Here is a 20,745-nt window from a genome sequence, read left to right as displayed (position 1 = left end):
TCCTTGATTTGGCCAGATGATAAAGTTTTGACATCACTGTTAGGGGAAGTATGGATGGAATGATTACTTCTTTTAAATTATATCTTAGATAGGCCAGCATTCCTTGTGGATTAATGCAGAAAAATAAGCTTAATAAAAACGTGAGAAATAAGGTATCTGTTTATGCTATGGAATCTGCAGAGGTTTTACATATTTGAGTTCTTTTGTATGATTGTTTATAGAAAACAATTTTGTATATAAGATATAGCCTGCTTTCATATATATATATGCCACTACCTCCTGGTTGATCTGAATTCTGTTACTGGGATAATAGTAAAGTGATGTACAAAAGCAGTGAAGAAGGTAAAGACTCTAGAGCCAAGTAAGATGAGAGTGCTGCAAAACTCAGGAGGATCTTTTTCTGAGAAGCAGAGATCAAGTTTAAAAAATGTTTCTTAAACTATTTTTTTGTGTGTGAATATGTATTGCTAAGTGTTATTCTGTTTTCTACTTGCCGTATTTTCATTAATGTGTGATTAGTATAGATATTTCTTTGTTACAAAGTTTTTTTTGCCTTCCTCTTTGCATCCTACAGTAGTCACAAATCACAACATCTGAAGTGCCAAGTGCTTGATATAGTATCTTCTAAAAGGATTTAAGAAAATACCTATTATATCAAATACCTGAGTGTGCGTAGGTGGAATGTTTCTTCTGCCATAAATTCCCAGCAGAGAGTCCTTGGCTAAAGAAATATTGAATTTCAGATATATAGGGTGGTGGATAGTAATCTGGAAACGCCAGAATAAGCCAGGTGGAATGGTCTGCATGACCTGTGCTCCAATGTCAACTTCTCCAGTGTCAATTGCTCGACCCTTCTGAAACACTGGTTTAAAAAGAGAGAATTACACATACTATTAATCTTCATTTATAAAGCAATGATCTTTAGCATTTCAAGAACAAATATATCAAAACCACTTATTCAGCATTACTTCCTCCCTGTGTCTTTCAAGGTATTCCTCAAATTAAATACCTTCTAAGGAGCCTTAAAAATACTTACTTACTCACTTTACATCCTAAACAAACCCTCTCCTTCCTCTCCTCCTGGTTCCACTCTCTCCCACTCTCTTTTCCCTTTCTCACCTCTCCTTCTCCTCAAAAAAGGAGAGCTGCCCCCCCCTTTACCAAGCCACCCCTGCACATCCAGTTGTTTCAGGACTAAGTGAATGCTCTTCCACTGAGGCCAGACAAGACAGCCCAGGCAGGGGCAAGTGACCTAAAAACAGACAACTGAGTCCATTTGAGAGATAGCCTCTGTCCTTTGAGAGGCTCCACCCAGCAGCAGATGCTGAGACCCACAGCCAAACATTGGGCGGAATTCGAGGAGTCTTGTGCAAGTTTTGGGGGAAGGATAGAAGGACCCGGAGAGGACAAAACTCCACAAGGCCCACAGAGTCAACTAACCTGTCGTATGGGGGCTTACAGAGACTGAATCACCAACTGTTGGGCCATTTTTTGACTAACACTTATGTCAATTTCTTTCTTAAACTCCTATCGCATTTATTTTGTTCAACACAATTACTTTTAAATATTTACTGAACAATATCTTGGTAACAGCAGGAGTTAAAAAGATGAGTAAAATGTAGTTGTATCTCTCAATGAATTTTGAAAATCATGGAGGATATGGGGCAAGTACCGAAGTAACTACGTTGTAAGGAAAAGTAATTGCTATGGGTAATCAAAGAAAAGTATTTAGCTTATATTTTTAATTGTTCTTTTCATGCTCTTCATTGTCTTATTTTTTGTAGTAATTAGCACCAACATACTGCATATTTTATATATACATTATGTATTGCTTATTTTTCCATGACATAAAGTAAGCATTTTGAGGACAAGATCTGTGGTTTAATTGTTCATTGCTTTATCCTCAGTATGTAGAAAATATATGTGAATGTATGTAAAGATTTTACACACACACATATACACACATGAATGATTCGTATATAATTATTTAATGAATGCTTGGATGAATAAGTAATAAAATCGAAATTATGGGACATGGCATTAAACATGAGTCTTTCACAAAGCAAAAGAGTTCAATATAGCTATGGAAAAGATGTTACAACATGGACAGGGAAGCTTGCAGTAAAACACAGTGTTATAAAAATTGTGATCTTAAGGTTGTAGGGTATGTCTATATAAAGAGGAAGCGTTCTAAACAGGTTTGGAGAGAAATAATGACATATTGTCTTGAGAAACAGTCAAAAGTATTTGATTAGTAAAGCTAAAGTAAGAGTATCTGAAAAAGAATAAGGTGTGGGGCAGGTGAGCTGTGCAACCAGGGGAGCCAGCTGGATCAAGAGTGAGGTTGAGATATGTCCAAATCCTGAAAATCTTGTCTTGAGACCTGCAGGTATAGGACTGTTCCCTCCCTGTTCTTGGCCTGCATGTCGTGGCTCAGGTAGCCTTGCCACCTGCACCTCTGCCATCCTTGAGCTGATCATCATCCTTGGTGATCGTTTTTCATGTTAAACTTCCTCTCTCCTTATAAGAAAATATCCAGCCTCTTCTTGGCAGGTTACCAAGAAGAGACTTGATACCCTATGAGCATATACAGGGGGAGGTAATCCCCCTCAGGAACAGTCATAGGGGAGGGGAATAAGGGGAAAATGGGAGGGAGGGAAGAATGGGAGGATACAAGGGATGGGATAACCATTGAGATGTAACAAGAATAAATTAATTAAAAAAAAGAAAAGAAAATATCCAGCAAACATCTGGGATTCCTCTTTATGCAAATGAAGCATGTCCAGCACTTGGGCCCCAGCCAATGATGTAGACCCACTCCCCAGGGTTTCCATAGCCCTTGCCCCTTCCTGCAATAAGAAAAGCTGTTTTCAGAGAAGGCTGTTTCTCCAGCACTCACACTGACTGAAATCCTGTCTGCACTGACTTGCCCAGGTAAGCTTCACTCCCTCCAGTCCAGCCAAGTGTGCACCTGCCTGGATACTCCATGGGAAAAGCAAACCCAGTATGGCAATAAGGAATCATATTATTAACAATTTATCTTAAGAAAATCTATCATACACATACTTTGTATAAATATGCATATAGAGTTTAAATCAAAATTTTCATTTGAGCTAACAATACTCTCCACAAGTGTCAAAGATGATCTAATAAAAACCCCAACACCAGGCCTTAGAAACTCTTTTGTATTGTTGGTTGGAGTTGTTCAAGAGATTTCCAAAACATACAGCTTGTTGCTATTGTCCATGGTTGTCTACAAGAGGGGGAACATAAATCCCTAAGATGAAGATATCATGCACTTGGACACAGGGCTTAAAGGCTCCTGAGTCAGAAATGGCCTGAACTCCTTCTCCCTGAGGACTAGCTTTCATGGTAACAAAGGGGGCCATATAAGCTTCCAAAGGAGGGTAGCAACCAGCAGTACTATCCAGCTATGATGCCATCAACAACAACAACAATGTGCACGACACAATAACCTTAAGGGTGCAATAGTGACATATGTATCTTGGTGGTACTCACCAGCTCCCTTCCAGTTCTTAGGACTTGTTCAACAAGAGGAATACCATACCTGTTACTGGAAACCTAGCTAACTATCCAGGGATAGTGATTTCATGGATCTTTGAGGATAACCCCAAAGATCACTAAAATAGCATAATCCCTAAATACATTATTAACAGAAAAGTGTAGTTCTTATCCTTTGTCATAGAAACTGCTCTATTAGCACACAGAGGCTATTATAGCAAGCCACAACCATATAAAAATGCATCGTTGTGGATCCCAGTTCCAATGAATACATCTACACAATACTTCTGCACCTAAGGTTCAGAGAATACTGCAGAAGAGGGTGCACAATGATTCAAAGAAGCAGAGGATCTGGGTAGTGGCTATGAGATTGTGTCTCTTAGTAATGTCATTCTCAACATCCATAAAGTCTCACCAACATGAGTACCAAAACATGAGATGAAAAAGGTTGTCCAACAATAAGTAAATAGGTAGGAGAATATTGATGGGAGAAAGTCAATGAGGTCTCAACTCTATACACACACACACATGCACACACACAAATGCGCGCGCGCACAAAAACAAAACAAAACTATAGCCAACCAAGAAATGTTGAGAGTGAAATAATAGCCTTCTCCAGAGAAGAGCACACATATTGGTGATCCAATGACAAATGGTTAGCCCTGAAAACATACATACAAGTAACATTAAACAGACTTAGATGAATACATTTAAGAATATACACGTATATACATGTATAAATATGAATGCAACATCAATTAACAAATGAAGAGAATACGAATTTGAATCAGAGCCAGGAGGGGTGTATGGGAGGTTTTTCAGGAAAGAAAAGGGAGGTATAAGTGATGTAATTATAATATAATCTTAAAAATAAAAGAAAAATGATATATTTTTATTAAATATTTAAATATTCATATATGCATACATTTTATTTTGATATTTACTTGATATCCTTCCCCTAAATCTTTGTACTAAGTCCAAATTATGCTACCACATACAAATTTTGTGTGTCTACCATCAGAGGATGGTTATTTTACCAGGAATCCTACCATAAAAGATAACTGACTCATTCTACTCTAGAAGCAATCACGTGTTACTAACTCCTCAGCCAGAGGTGGAAGTTTGTGAGCCTCTCTCTCCCTGTCCACACAGGAAAGACTGGCTTGACCTTGTGCAGTTATTGTGCAGGCAACCACAGCTACTGTGAGTTCATGAGTACCTAAGTTCTGCATGTCCATAAGAACACTGTTTCACCACTGGTATAGCTAAACTCTGGTCCTTACAGTTTTTCTGCCCTCTCTTCCATTATGTTTACTGAGACTTTGGGGGAAAGAGTATGATGAAGGTAGTCTATTTGTGGATGAGCACACTAGAGGCTTTGTTCTTTGTGTTTTGACTAGTTGTGAATTTCTGTGTTAACCACTAGCCACTGTACAAAGATGCATCTCTGATAAAGCCCAAGAGTTGCACTTGTACTAATCTACAGGTGTTGTGATACTTATTTAGATGAAGTTTTAATATTGTGTCCATTTAGCAAATAATATTAGTGGGTTCACTCATGGGGCCTATAAACTCATCAGCTTTTGTCTCTTGATCAGATTTATAGTACAAGGCATGCTTTTCCTGTTTTGGAGTGGGCCTCAAGTAAAATCAGGAAGTAGCTGGTTACCCCATTGCATTCATCCCACTATTGTTCCCATCAACAAATATTGTAGCTAAGAAGGTTGACATCTGGGTAAAATCGTTGATTTTTGTCTCCTAGTAGACTATATACTACTTTGAACATAGTGAGGAATCTTCCAGGCCAGCACCAGCTGGATTTCTCAACATCTTATGAGCAAAGTTTATGGTGGCTTTAGCAATAAGGTCTTACCTTCAAATTCTGGTGGGTAACTATAAATGATGACAATATCCTATATATCTTTGGGGGATCTCTGTGTTAACTCTGACCAACAACTGGAAGGGTTATATCCCATATCTTGCACTGGGATTTTTTAAAAACATGCCTACTTTGAAAGGATCATTACTCTTTCTGTAGGGTAATTCCAGTTTAACTCTTTCACATGTATCATTAAAATGGAAGAGTTGGGGGTGGAAGGACAACTGGATGGGGTTCAGAAGCCCTACAAGGAAACTATCAAGGCTTGCAGATCTGGACACAGAGGAGCCTGCACAAACTGATGCATCAACCAAGGACATTGCGAGCAAGGAAACTAGACCCCCAGTTCAGAGGTAGCTGACGGACAGCTCATGCTCCATATGGGGAGGGTGGAGGAGAGTGGAGACTGCCTCTGATATGAACTCTGGTGCCTGTGACTTGATCATTGACTTTGGTGGAGAGGCCCCATGGGAACACAGAGGAAGAGGATGCCGGCTATATAGATGAGACCTGATAGGCTGTGATCAGAAGGTGGGAGAGGAGGACTGCCCCCCTTGTCAAAGGTCTAAGAGAGGGGAATAGGGCAGAAGAGGGAGGGAGGGTGGGAACCAGAAGATAAGAGCAAGGGGATAACAATTGGGATGTAATGTGAATAGACTGTAATAAAATATATAAAAGGAATGAAATTTATCCCCGCTACACACACACACACTGACACACACACACACACACACACACACACACACACACATACACATACACACACACACACACACACACACACACACACACACACACACACACAGAGAGAGAGAGAAAATAAGAATGGCAATGCCTCCTCTTCAGTGTTACAAAAATTAAATAAAATAATAACAAAAGAAAAAATATATTGGGTAAATCAGATTGTATCTTTCATTCATTCATATTACATCTCAATTGTTATCCCATCCCTTGTATCCTCCCATTCCTCCCTCCCTCCCATTCCTCCCCCCTTTTTTTTAAATTAAACACCACCAAACCAAATAATCCAATTGAGAAATGGGGCTTGGAACTAAACAGAGAATTCTCAACAGAGGAATATCAAATGGCTGAGAAACACTTAAAGAAATGCTCAATCTCCTTAATCATCAGGGAAATGCAAATCAAAACAACTCTGAGATTCCATCTTACACCCATCAGAATGGCTAAAATCAATAATTCAAGTGACACCACATGCTGGCGAGGATGTGGGGAGAGAGGAACACTCCTTCATTGCTGGTGGGAATGCAAACTAGTACAGCCATTTCCCCCTTACGCCCCTCCCCTATGACTGTGACTGAGGGGGACCTCCTCCCCCTGTATATGCTCATATGGTATCAAGTCTCTTCTTGGTAACCTGCTATCCTTCCTCTGAGTGCCACCAGGCCTCCCCCTCCAGGGGACGTGGTCAAATATGGGGCACCAGAGCTTGTCTTTAAAAACAAATAAATAATTGAAAAATTTAATAGAGGAAAGGGCTACCATGCAGCTCAGAAATATAGTAATTGCCTGTTAAGCAGAAGTTCCAGCAAAGCTGCACCACCTGCCAAATCAGGAAAGGTTTGGGAGTATTATTCTCACCTTGAGGCAGAATGTAAGAAGGAATTAGAGGACAACACAAGAACAACATAGGAGGTCCAGATCGTTGATTCAAGTGAAACGACAAAATTACTTGAATTTAGAGGAAGCATAAATAACTTCTGTAGAAAAGGTTCATTTCAGTGAAAAGTAATTTAGCATAAATGGAGAGTAGGAGAGATAAGGAAAGATATAAGAACAATACAGAAGAAGATTCCAAAGTAGAGCTTGTCAAATTTTAATGTGACTGAATAGAGGACTCTTCAAATACAAGCACTGAGTGAGTCTGAAGTGAGACACTTTTACAGGATTCCAAGTGGTGCCTATGTTGCATCATTATTCACTTGTCAATACGTGAGAAGTGATGATAATAGTTGTGAAGGCAAAGGGGGGAATTAAACTGACACCATGATTATGAGTTTGGATAATTTGGATAGTACTAATAGCCAAATACATGAAACCCAGAAGTACCTGGTCTGTGAGGGCAGATGTTTAATTTGTACAAGCATAATTTTGTTTGATGTGCTAGGTTGATATATCTTTCTATAGAATACTATGTCATGTAGTAGCGGGGAGGGAAGAAATACAAAAGGAGGAAAGAGAATTGGTTTGCTTCCATTTTAAGCAGGAAGGATTTATGCCTCAGGAGAGAAAGCTTAATTTGACCTCATTTCATTCTATCTTTATATTTTTCAGCCATAAACTCTATCTCTATACCAAACAGTTTAAAAACACACATGGTCCCTGTCCTTTGCGCTCACCTGACATAAAATTAACAGCCCATTAAGAAACACACCTGCAGTGACTTTGTTCAGAGGCCAACGCCTTGCAGCTTTTAACTCCCTAAAATACCTACATTATTGCTTTTTGTGTTAAGGCCAAGAGTAATAACTATTTTAAGAATGTTCACTGTTAACTGTTAATAATAGATTTCAAATGCAATTTTGAATGTAATTATGTATTACAAGACACATAATTTGTGGAATTGACATTTGTAATAAAATACACCCTTTGAGATAATAAATGACCAACAGAGTACTGTATTTTTCACAGAAAGTTTCTTTTCTTCTATGTAAGACAGAGCAATTTGGTTCCCAAAGGGTTGATTATAAATTTAACTCTTAAGGTTTTAGAATCAATACATATCTTCAATGTGCAGGAGATTAGTAGACTATATTTATCTGGACATTTTTGCTCTCAACTTGATATTCACTTTATCCAACAGCTATCCTCATCAGAAGCTTTTATCACTTCTTAAAATGCACCATTTGGTCATGAAAATAATATTATAACTATAAAACAATTCAAAATGTTTTAGGCCACCAATACAATTTTTAGGTACCATGAATAGTGTTTAATTAATAAATGCACTCATTTTTATAACCGTGCAAAACCAGTTGAGGAACATTAACCTTTATATGAAAAGCTTCCTTAATATTATACCTTCTCTTTCTGTACCATAGAGCATCATGCATCATGTGATAATGCTACTTTCATATTATTTATTAAATCAAAAGAGGCTCATAAAGTTCTATTGTTGGAGTTTTCTGGTTATTAGCATCATTGTACATCTAGAGTACATATGAAAGCAATTTTACAAGAAGATGGTCTTTCCTTTTGAGAGGTTAAAGTTAAGATAAGGTAAATGAATAGAGATAAAGATACGCAAATAAACAAGTGGACCATAATTTAAATAAAAGTGAGAAAATTATCTATTTGTGGTGTTTTGGTATTAGAGAAATTCTCATAATTTACAGATAGGAAATTTCCCAACCTCTAACATTTTAGTGTTTCATGTATCAGAAAGTGAAATATTTTCCTATTGGCAATTTATACCATTAAATAACCTCCATCTTATTATATTTCAAAATTGGTTACGGATTGCAATCCAGTGATTAGGAGATCATTTACTATTTTGTTTTTTAATGGTGTAGCTCAAAACAGGGGAAAACTACAGAATAATTATATAACAAAACAACTCAAACTGTGGTTTTGTGAAAAACATACTTGATGAACAAAAGCAAATCTAACAACACTGAACAAATTTAACACTGATTCTGATTCTATACAAATTTCAAACAACAAGAGGATAAACTATGCTTTTTTTAATGCTCATGTTTTAATGATCAGATCATTTAATTGCCTTTTTTTTTCAGAAGCACACCAAAAGGCTCAAGAAGGGCATGCTCTTTAGTAGCAGAATGCTTTTCCTTGTACACATGGGGAATTAAATGCAGAGAGCCATGAATCATATCATACTGTGCAGTACTGTAGTTATCACAGTCTTACCAATATCCACCAATTTAGTTTGAGCTAAATAATCTCTTTGTAGGCTGCAACACAGGCATCAACTGCTGAGCAGGAAAAGCCAAAGGCAGATAAGCTATGTTGAAGGATGGTACACTAAGGGAAAGTAGCTTGTTAAACAAGAAAAGGTCAAGCTACTTCAAAGGCAAAAAGAATAAAAAAGGAAAGAGAGAAAGAAAGAAAGAAAGAAAGAAAGAAAGAAAGAAAGAAAAAAGAGGGCATGAAATTTATGATGGATATGATTTGTAGTGACCGTGTCACTTAAACCAGGGTTTAAAATACCTTGACTCATACTTGAACACATACAATATGAGTATTATGAAAATTGTTCTTATAAATGCAGAGTAATAACTGTATTTTTGGCATATTCATGTGTAGTGGATGTAAACATGCTTTTGCTTTAGTTCCTAAGTGTGGGGTGTGAAAAAGACTTGTGTGAGGGTGTGCAGTGTTTGTCTACTGGAAACAGACGTGTGAGAGAACACATGATATTTGTCCAGCAGAAGAGGAACTGCCTTTTGTGGGGACATGGTCTTTGCCAGCTGAGTCTATAAAGGACTACTTCTCCTGTTCCCATTAATCTCTTTTCTGTCCTATTAGGGTAGATGGGTTGGAAGAGAGGTATAGGTACTAGAGAACCCCAAATGAAGTATGTTTGAAAAAAATTCAAAGCCTATATGTATTTTTATTACTCAATATACCATGATATATTTTAATTCTATTATGATTCAATATATGAAAATCAAAACTCAATCAGACATTGGTACAAGATCAGACATGTGTTCACTAAAAACCTTCATATAAAAATGACTAGGTTAAATAATACTGTCTTTGTACTGACATAAATATGAACATTTTTAAAGGCACATAAGAATTCCCTGAAAATTATCTCAGCTTTGTATTCCAAGGCAAAGAACCACGTAATAAGAACATATTTATTCTTCATTTCACCCTATCGCTTATTCAACGTCTTGAAATGAGCTTAGTTGGTCATATTCTGTGTGAGATGGTTTAAGTATCATGTTTATGGTATTTCAAATATAATGTTAATTTCACATTAGTAGTTCTTTGTAAAATTTGGAACATTAATTCTTAGAGAAAAATAAGGAGGTAAAAATCCGTCATTATTTTCCACAATATAAAACTATAAAGATATTAAATAGAATAGCCAAAATATGCCATTTCTATCCACATAGCTTTGTTCAGTTTTTCTTACATGACCTATTGAAATAGAATATTATTAAATTATTATATTTTTGTTTTTTGAAATTCTGGATACTGATTCTAGAGACCTACACATGCAAGGTAAGCACCCTAAGACTGAGTCCCACTCCACTCCTAACTTTTAATTCATCAAAACAGGTTGTCCTGATTCTCTATTAAACATATTTTTTGCATACATTATGTATATCCAAAACAGATAGGAGAAAGAAGTAGAGAAATGAACCTCACACATAGTAAGCATTGTAAATGGCAGATGAAAAAGCATATCAATTGGTTATCCAATACCAAATGATCAGCTCTGAAAACACACATACTAACATTAAACAGATTGAGCAAGTTATATTTGGAACTATATGTATATACATATATGCATATAATAACAATTAATGAAAAAAGGCCATGAATTTGAAATAGAGAAAGAAAGGTACATAGGAGGGTTTGGAGAAAGAAATGAGAAGGGGAAAATGGTATAGTTATGGTTTCAAAAATAAAAGAAATAGTAATGGGAAAACTTCTTGTTAATGATAGTCTATTTTAACCTTTCATTACCAGGTTTGAAGAAAGAAATACTTGAACCTGTCTAAACACTTAGACATTCGAGAAATCAAAGTGAATACTTTGTTTGTAAATAAAACCCCTTTGTCTTTATATGTGATACTAGATTGCTGGGTTTAAAATCCATTAATTAATTTTATACTTGCCAAATATATTACTGTGTATATATAAAAGAGTAGGTCTCTAATACCTAATATATTAAAGTATATAGTTTTTCTCTACATATGTATATAGTCTATATTAAAATGATACTGCTAAAACTTCTTCTTTTAATTAAAGGAGTTAGTTTCATAGTATTTGATTATGTAGTTGTTTGTTAATAATGTATAAAATAAAATGTAATTCTTTTGAAAATTGTTTCTTAATTATTTGCATATATTTAAATTTTGTTTTTTATAGTGCTGGGAGGTTCTATACGAGCTCCTGGAGAAGAAAAGTAATAAGCATCCTTATTTAGTTTAGAATCCTGCAAAAATGCCAAAATCATGACTTGACTGGCCATATAACCTAACTGGTGTAACAGTGACATGAATATTATGGGATGAAGCATCATTTTCCCATTTGATGAAACTTATCCTTTGTACCCTTATTTAGTCCCAAAACCCACAGCTGGCTAGCTCATAGGTCTTAGAAGAGAACAAAATACTATTATTTTTCTAAATTGATGCAGTAATAAATGACCCCCTAAGTTCTTATCTTTATGCCCATAGATTACAGCATTTCTCAACCTTTAGCACACAAGTTTGTTTTTGTAATAGATAGAAATAAACGCAAATCCCCAAAACAAGTCAAACTGTAGAGAATATCAGAGTATGGAGTACTCCACTCTTTATATAACATCTATATCACATGTCACCCTCAAGGCTTGGGCATTTTTGGTGAAGGGAGGTTGGTGGAAATATTATAAATGCCATAGGTAGTGAAAATTTTTATCAAGACCATATTTTCTGGACATAATGGGGTCTTTGCATACATGACCTCACTGTAGCTGTGACTGTATGCACAAGACCTATATTACCATCAAGAGGGCCAAAATCCTAGCATGAATGCAGAAGGGATTGATGGTATACCATCCCCAAGGAACTATTTAAAAATTTCTGGCTGCTAGGAGAAAGTCAGTTTTCTTCAGGGATATGTCCCCTGAAAAGCTACCCATGCCCCAGTAGATTGGTCTTACACCCATGCACATACAAGCACCACTAAGTAGACTTACTGGGTTTAGCAAAAGAGTTCATGAAGTCATGATGTCCAAGTGGTGGATGGGTTAAGCGAGATATTGGGGAAGAAGGAATGGGAAGTACCCTTAATCAAAGCATATTATATACATATTCACAATTCTCAAAAACATTTTTAAATGTACGTTAATATTTATAGCAGAATTATTCATAGTAGTCCAAAATGAAAATCTAAAAAAAGTATCTCAAATATTAAATGTATGAACAAAATCTGGTATATCAATTTGATAGAATATTATTTGTCCATATTAAAAAACACCTATGCTATGCATGACCTTTATGAAGCATGAAAACAATTCAGTGAGAGTTCTTGCACTCAAAGGGTTACATATAATATAATTCTGTTTGTAGAAAATGATATTTGTGAATATATGCAGACTACAATATATTAGAAATTGCTGAGGTTAAGGGACACTTGTTATATAAGGGTTCTGCACAATATTTATATTTTTTACAATGTTAAAAATGTTCAAGTACTAAATAATAGCAATGGCAAACAACTCTAAATATACTAAAACTCACTGAATTGTGAATTTAAAGTGAGTGAATTATATGATATGTAAATTATAGGTCAAAATAACTGTTACAGTAATATGGTTAAGAGGTATAATTTGCAGGGCATATTTGCACATATATACCAAACTATGATGTAATGTATTAATAATTTTTATGTGTTTCTCTGTGGTTTGTTGGTCATTTGATACCTAGAAGAAGAACTACTTACTCTTTTTTCAATACTTTTACAAAGTATGAGTGGGAGGGAAGTACCCAGAAGGACACTTATTTTCTAAATTTTATATGTAATGTTGTATGTAATACTGCTATGTAGAAGTGTAAGGTATCAAAAATCATACCATTCTGGACTTTGATGTGGTGGCAGGAGTTCACTCTAGTTTCCTATCAACCTTAAAATTTGTTTGTGGAAGGTAAAACTCTAAGAACACTTACATCTTTCTAAATTCTTGATGTCTGCTAACTGGACATTTAATAACAATTAGATGATTGTCTTTATTACATAGTTGAGAGTAATGAGGCAGTTTTATATCTTCTAATACCTGGCCTCCAGACAGAGAGGCAGCTTTCACAGGCATTGATTTTCATTGGTTGTCATGTTGCTATAACCTTTGATATGTACAATTTAGGAACCCAGAAGAAATTCAATAATATGAAATTAACATTTTTCACAGACAAAACTCATTTCACAGGATAGCAATAATAAGACTAATAAAAATAAATGATATCATTTATTGAACATTTATAGGGCCTTCTTTATTGAGTTCCCATTTCTTATTTTTTAAAAATACATCATGTCTCTTCCTTACTAGTACAGCATACAATTTGATACACTAGTTTATCCCTGAAGCTTCTCCTTCCTCTTCTCATGTGCTGCTTTAGGACTTTAGTCTCTTCACAATCTCTTTTCTTACTGGCATCTTCAATCTCTCTCTCTGTCTATTGGCTACTTATTCTTTGTCTTCAAAGTACAAATCTCTCTCCTGTAAAAACAATAACTCACATGGATTTTCATCTACTTATATCATTTCTTTCATTTTCTTGCCAAACTGTCTCCATCCAGTATCACTGCTGCTTCATTCCATATGTATCATGTAGACTTCTAGCATATGCATTTTCCTACTTACTGTTTCAGGCTCTGAAATACGTGCTCCTAAAGTTTATCAGGATTGAATCATCTTGTTTTCCAAGGTCTAGCTCAGACCACTGAAAAAGAGTTACCCTTTCACAATTTTTTTTCATTTTAAGCCTTTAAATATTTAATCATCTTACTTCTATTTCTATATAACAGTTGGCTGCATGCTATTTTGCATTGCAGGTACCTGTACGCATGTTTCTTTCAGCGCTCATATTTAATCACACTTCTTAAGGGCAACAACTGTGTTTTCTGCTTCATTTGTTAAAGTCTCTACAGTACTTAGCACTGTTAAATATAAACTTAATTGACATAACATTTAAAATAAAAGGTTTCTGTGTTTCTGAATACTAAGATTTTCATTTTAGTTGCCTTCCAATTATGTTAGTGGAGGACTGATGTGGTCATGTGCAATTTCTCTGTCAGCCCAATATTTTCATTTTTTCCCTTCTCCCAGGCCTAAGTAAGGAAGATGGTATCCATTTGTGAATCTGATCAATTCCAGTAGGATATATAACAAAAACAGGAAAAATAAAGTCAGAGGACTAAGGGAAGATAGGTGGTTCAAGAAAGATAAGGAAGTAAGCACAAATGCCTATTATTGGAAATACGGAGGCAAAACAAGTATATGGGATTATTTCCTATGCAGTTATTATTTTACCCAATGGAAGTACATACATATGGACCTTTTAAAAAGTATTTTTTTTTTAATTTTTAAAGTTAGAATGTGCTTACATCATTTCCTTCCATTCCTCTCTCCAACCACTATGTGCCTGCCTCTCATTCAAACTCAAGGTCTCTATTTCTTTCATTAGTGTTCATTGTTATGTGTGTAACACACACACACACACACACACACACACACACACACACACACATGTATTCCTAAATATATTCATACAACCTACTCAGTCCATATTATGTTACATATGTATATTACTCATTATTTCAGGGTTGATCTCTAGTATCAGAGATCATAGCAAAAGGGGGAGATGGACTTCCTGGGGAAGCCAGAGGAACAGGAAGCTTGCTGTGAGAATTCATATTCTAGGAATATTAGAGAATCTACAGTCTCATCAACATGGTTACCTAAACAAGGATGACACCAATATACATCATAACATGCAATGGGGAAATATCATGGGGCTTAATTCTTGAAAAGAACTACAGGGAACTAGGGAATGGTGTGGGTAGGAGAAAGTCTTTCCCAAGGAAAAGCCCCCAACTTGGTTTTTCAATACCATATGGCCAAGTTCGTGTTTTAATTCAGAAATTACAAAACTTCAGTTTGAAAGGGAAATTTGAAATAAATTTAAAGTCAGAATAAATGTGAGTTTATGAAACTTCTGGTAAATGGTTTATATTTCTATAGAAACAATGACAGTTGAAATGCAGATACAAGTGGATAATCAGTAGAGTCAGCTATGAACATGGGTAATGAATCCTACAGTGAGCTGGTTTCTCTAAACACCTACGAAGTTATCAAGATAGTATAGGACAATTCCCTCACTTTGAATGCACTACCCTGGCGTGCTAACTATTCTATACTAGTTCACTTAGTACCTTTGTTGAATACTGAGCTCAAAGGCCCATAAGACAGACTTATTTATTGTGTTATCACAGGAACAGTGTATGCTGGTTGAAAACAAGATAATAATTAAACCGAATGAGAATCACATCAAACATATATGACCAAGAACATTTAGCATGAATTTTTTATGTAATAAGTATGCCTTTTAGCATAGAGAACCCATTTTATAAATCTGCTTTAGAAGTCAAGTCTCTGCTATGCTTTAGAAAAGCTTTTGTTAAAACTGAAATATATTGATAAAGTGATTTAATGTCATTGAAAACAAGCTGCAGCACTCTAGCTGGGCCCTCTGAAACCTTGTGTTGGAGAAACATCTATATATCATTATAGGTAGCATTTACTGTAATTTGACATCAATCTTTAACAATAATAATGTTAAACTTCCAACAATGTTTTCCTTTGTTGGTCTATTACTACTATTTTATTCATGTGGTTTATTGTGCCTATATGAATTATTCCTAATTTTACAACAGTGTCCTAGGTTCTGGTATCCTTTAAATAAAAGACATTACAATATTGGGTTTACTCAAAGTGCATTTTAATATCCATATTTCCTATGAACCAATACTGAATAGCACTGTGGAACTATGTTACATTGGAATGAACAGTGATATACTGTGTACTGGTGGTAGAGTCCTTTCCTTTGGTGCTGCAGAGTGAGTTTTTTTTCAGATAGTTTCTTTTTCATTTTTGAAAATAGATTCTTCTCTCATACAATACATGCCAACTACAGTTTCCCCTCCCTCCGCTCCTCCCAGCTCCTTTTCATCTACCTTCTTTCTCAAATTCACTCCCTCTCATTTTTTTCTTCAGAAAGGAGCAGGATGTAATATGAATAAATTAATAAAATGTATTTAAAAAAAAGAAAGGAGCAGGAATCCAAGATATGACGGACAGCCAAACAAGACAAAAAAAGATACAATAAGACAAGGGAAAAAAAACCTTTCTGTTGAGGCTGGACAAGTCAAACTAATAGGAGAAAAAGAGTCCCCAAGAGAAGGCAAAAGAGTCAGAGATACACAGGCTCCCACTGTTAGGAGTCCCACACAAGCACCAAGCTAACAGCTGTAACATACACAGAAACCATGGTAGAGATGTTTAACGGTCCCTTGCTTGCTGCTTCACTTTCTGTGAGCCTATAAAAACCCCAAAAGTTGATTTAGTGGGCCATGTTCTCTTAGTATATGCTACCCCCTCTATTCTAACAGTCTTTCCTCCCTTTCTTATGTGGGGCTTCTTCCTGAGCTTTGAGAGGAGGGACCTAATGGAGAGCTCCAATTTAGACTATCTTTCCATATAATGTCTGGCTGTGGGTCAGTTCCCCTGCTCCTATCTACTGCCGAAGGAAGCATCTCTGATGACTTTTAAGTACTAATTGTGTCCATGGAATAAACATTTGTGAAACCTTAAATAAATTTAGAAGTTAACCTTCCATTCAAGGTTCATACTTAACAGTATATAGATTTCTTTACTGTATCTATGACTCAGGGAAGACAAAGCAAAGAAAAATAGTTTACCCTCTCCCCCCTTTGTCTTTTCTTCCACTTGCCACTCTTTGCTATAGTCCTCAATGAAAGACATTTCAAAAGGTACATCTTGCACTGCTCTTAATTTTACATTTCATAAAGGTGTTGTGTGTACGTGTGTGTGCTTGTGGTGTAGTAAATGTGCTCATCAAATGGAGAAGTTTGGGATGAAATTTTAAATTTTCAAAGTCTTCCTATGCAAGGGGTACATATTTGGATTGTATGTACAAAGGTATGTAATCAACACATATATTACTTAAACAATTCACTTGGAGAAAGCAATTTCCCTAAACATAAAAGAAAGAAGAGGCTCAATGTACATTGAGACAAGAATAAGAAAAAAAAACTGGACCCCTAACCCAGTTCTGCCCATGGCTTATGAATATTATGCAAGGTAAGTTACTTAACCTTTTTTGTTTTTATTTTATTTATTTATTTATTTATTTATTTTACTTGCTCATGCCTTTAATCCTTGCACTCAGGAGGCAGAGGCAGGTGCCAACCTGTTCTAAGCCATGACGTACATATTAAGATCCTGACTCCCTTCAAAAAAATCAATCAATCAAACAACAACAACAACAACAAAAAGACAGAAAGAATACAGAGGTCTTTACTGAAGTTCCTACAAAGAAGTATACATTCTCTCCTGTTTGATATTCATCTTCCATAACCCTGAGGTATCCCAGTTTACACTGTAATATTTTCCCAAGATATATATTATTTTATTAATTTGTTCTTGTTACATCTCAATGGTTATCCCATCCCTTGTATCCTCCCATTCTTCCCTCCCTCCCATTTTCCCCTTATTCTCCTCCCCTATGACAGTTCCTGAGGGGGATTTCCTCCCCCTGTATATGCTCATAGGGTATCAAGTCTCTTCTTGATAACCTGCTGTCCTTCCTCTGAGTGCCACCAGGTCTTTGTTTTTATTTTTAACTGTAAGACAGAGGTAACAATAGCTGCACAGCATAAAACTCTTATGTATATAAAATGCATTAAGGTATTTTAAGATCACAAATGCTCTTTAAGTGCAGGCTGCTATTGTTACACACATGTCAAAAAGTCTAAAGTTAGAAGGTGAAAAACTAGGAATCAATTATTTCAACTGAACAGAAGTGTCAGCAAATACCTAAGTGGAAAACTTTACAAACATACTTTTCAACCATATTCAACAACATATCCCTTTTGCAAAGGTAAGTCCATTGTAATTTGGGTTGGATAACTATTATCCTTTAACTAGAGATTTGAATTGATGGTCTCTAAACATGCAGTTGGAAGCAACGTTAGACATGAGATAGTTCTAATATGCACCTCTATGTTTATCAAAGCCTTAATAGCTGTTAAGAGAAAAAGAAAAATGAACAAGAAATTGGCAGGGATGTATTCCCCTCCCTTATTGATCTACAGACTTATGGTTTCTAAGTCTATATTTCCATGAATGATTTCTGACTAATATTTATTTTGCATAAAGATTTTCCCCCTGGACTCTTCAAGGGGCTAAAAGAAAACTCTCCATTTTCAAATAAGAAGCTGATCCCAGAGAAGTGAAGCTATAGTTGCTATCTGATCTTGGCTAAAGGACAAGCTATAAATCGTGTCATATCAATCAATGGAGTGTTGTTTACATGGTCATATATTCAGCAGAAACTGACTAGAAAGCATCATTTTTCCCTTCAGTGTTGCAAAGATGGATCTTGTGGGATGAATTTCAAAGAAACGCCACTTGCCCCACCAAGGCCAGTATTTTGCAAAGTGGTAAAAATAGTATAGCTGTCTTTAGTATATTTTGGTTCTTTTTCCTTCCACTTTTCTTTGTTCCAGGTGTTCTGTTTTAACATTAAACTTGGAAGAATTCATTGTTGAACTTCTCAATAAATTTTAGCGTTAGTCAGTGGGTGCTAAAAATGTTAGGTCTTGATCCTGATGCTAGAGAAATAATAGTTAAGAAATAATATCTCCAATATTTTAGCATTTTGGGAAATTGCTTACTATAATCACACACACACACACACACACACACACACACACACACACACACTCACATGCACTGAACACATATAACACATCCTTTATTATACAGCATGTGATACAAAGCCCTCTGTCAATTCCTTTTCATAAGATTTACCTATGAAAATAGCAGGAGGATGTTTTCCTTTAAGAACCATGGCCTTAGTCTTAACTACATGCTATATTATTATCCTTAGGTCTCACTTTACATCAAAGAATATTTTCTTGGCAGTAGATGGAGACCATTACTGAAATCCACACATGGTCAACATGCAGAGAACAAATGACAATCGGGTGCCTGCTACCAACTGATACACCTACACCACAACCCACTCACCTATGCTCAGGGAACATTACAGATGAGGGTGTAGAAAGATTATAAGAGCCAGAGGATCAAGAAATCTGCTGTGAGATTGTGCTTTCTAGCTATGACAGGGAAGCTATATTTATAAGCTCTCAACTAAATGGCTGATTAAACAAACCTCAACAATATCAACACTATTTACCAGTCCAACTTAGATGGGGGGAATCTCAACGGACCCATCATCAGATAAGGAGCTACAAGAAACTAAAAACCAAGGATGACTTACTTGATTGGTTGTCTAATACCAAATGGTTAACTCTACAAACATACATGCAGGTACTCATGTTATTATATTCTTATGTAGATTCATTTATAGGTATATATAACAACAATGATTAAAATAAGAGAAGGCTCTGAATTTAGGAGGGAGTTAGCTTGGTAAGCATGGATATTGTAGAAATGGGCAGAAGGAGGGGGGCAAACAATGTAATTACATACAAAAGTAAAAATTTGCCTGCAAATCTCTTAGCCACCTGGGACCAGGCCTTTCCCTTAGTGTCTTATTGTGGGAAGGGCATATATAAGGTGTTTTCTTGTTTATTGTTCATGAACAAATAGCTAAGATGAAAATATTTTCTGTTTCAGTTGAAAGAAGTTTGTCACAGATGCAAGCGTTCCCTATACTGTCAATCAACTGAGCCTTCCCTTGGCTGCAAATCAATTTCTACCTGCAAATCATCCCACCTGTGACTTCTCCACTTCCTCTAAAAGTCTAAGGCAAAAACTTCCCTGTGGCATTAGCCTGAATATAATCCATTTCTTTGCTCGTAGTGTTTTTGTCTTTGAAACGGTCATGCTGAGGTCTTCAGCAATTTAGATGTTTATTTTGTGTTATGTTGTTACAATGAAAGACAAGACAAATATAAAATATGGAACCAAATACCAGTACCAGTTCTCTTTTGTGATCTTTTAAAAAATTTATTCTTGTTACATCTCAGTGGTTATCCCATCCCTTGTATCCTCCCATTCTTCCCTCCCTCCCATTTCCCCCTTATTCCCCTCCCCTATTGCTGTTCCTGAGGGGGATTTCCTCCCTCTGTATATGCTCATAGGGTATCAAGTCTCTTCTTGGTAACCTGCTGTCCTTCCTCTGAGTGCCACCAGGTCTCCCCCTCCAGGGGACGTGGTCAAATGTGAGGCACCAGAGTACATGAGAAAGTCATATCCCACTGTCCACTCTTCTGTGGAGAATGTTCTGACCATTGGCTAGATATGGGTAGGGGTTTAAAGTTTACTGCCTGTATTGTCCTTGGCTGGTGCCTTAGTTTGAGTGGGACCCCTGGGCCCAAAT

At 36.1% G+C, this 20,745-nt stretch overlaps 1 protein-coding gene across 4 annotated transcripts in view; it reads right to left on the bottom strand.

The window, feature by feature from the left end:
• TENM1 (teneurin transmembrane protein 1) overlaps positions 1–20,745 on the bottom strand; it is an 839,058-nt gene that overhangs the window by 269,517 nt on the left and 548,796 nt on the right. For all 4 annotated transcript variants that reach the window (XM_084789577.1, XM_084789578.1, XM_084789576.1 and 1 more), the window contains one exon: positions 663–862. In XM_084789577.1, coding sequence (XP_084645703.1) covers positions 663–862 — 200 coding nt within the window. The remainder of the gene's footprint in view (positions 1–662; positions 863–20,745) is intronic.

Source organism: Acomys minous (assembly GCF_964271855.1).
Source record: "Acomys minous genome assembly, chromosome: 7".
Classification (NCBI taxonomy): domain Eukaryota; kingdom Metazoa; phylum Chordata; class Mammalia; order Rodentia; family Muridae; genus Acomys; species Acomys minous.
Note: the sequence above shows the minus strand (reverse complement) of the source record. Positions and strands in the feature narration are given on the sequence as shown.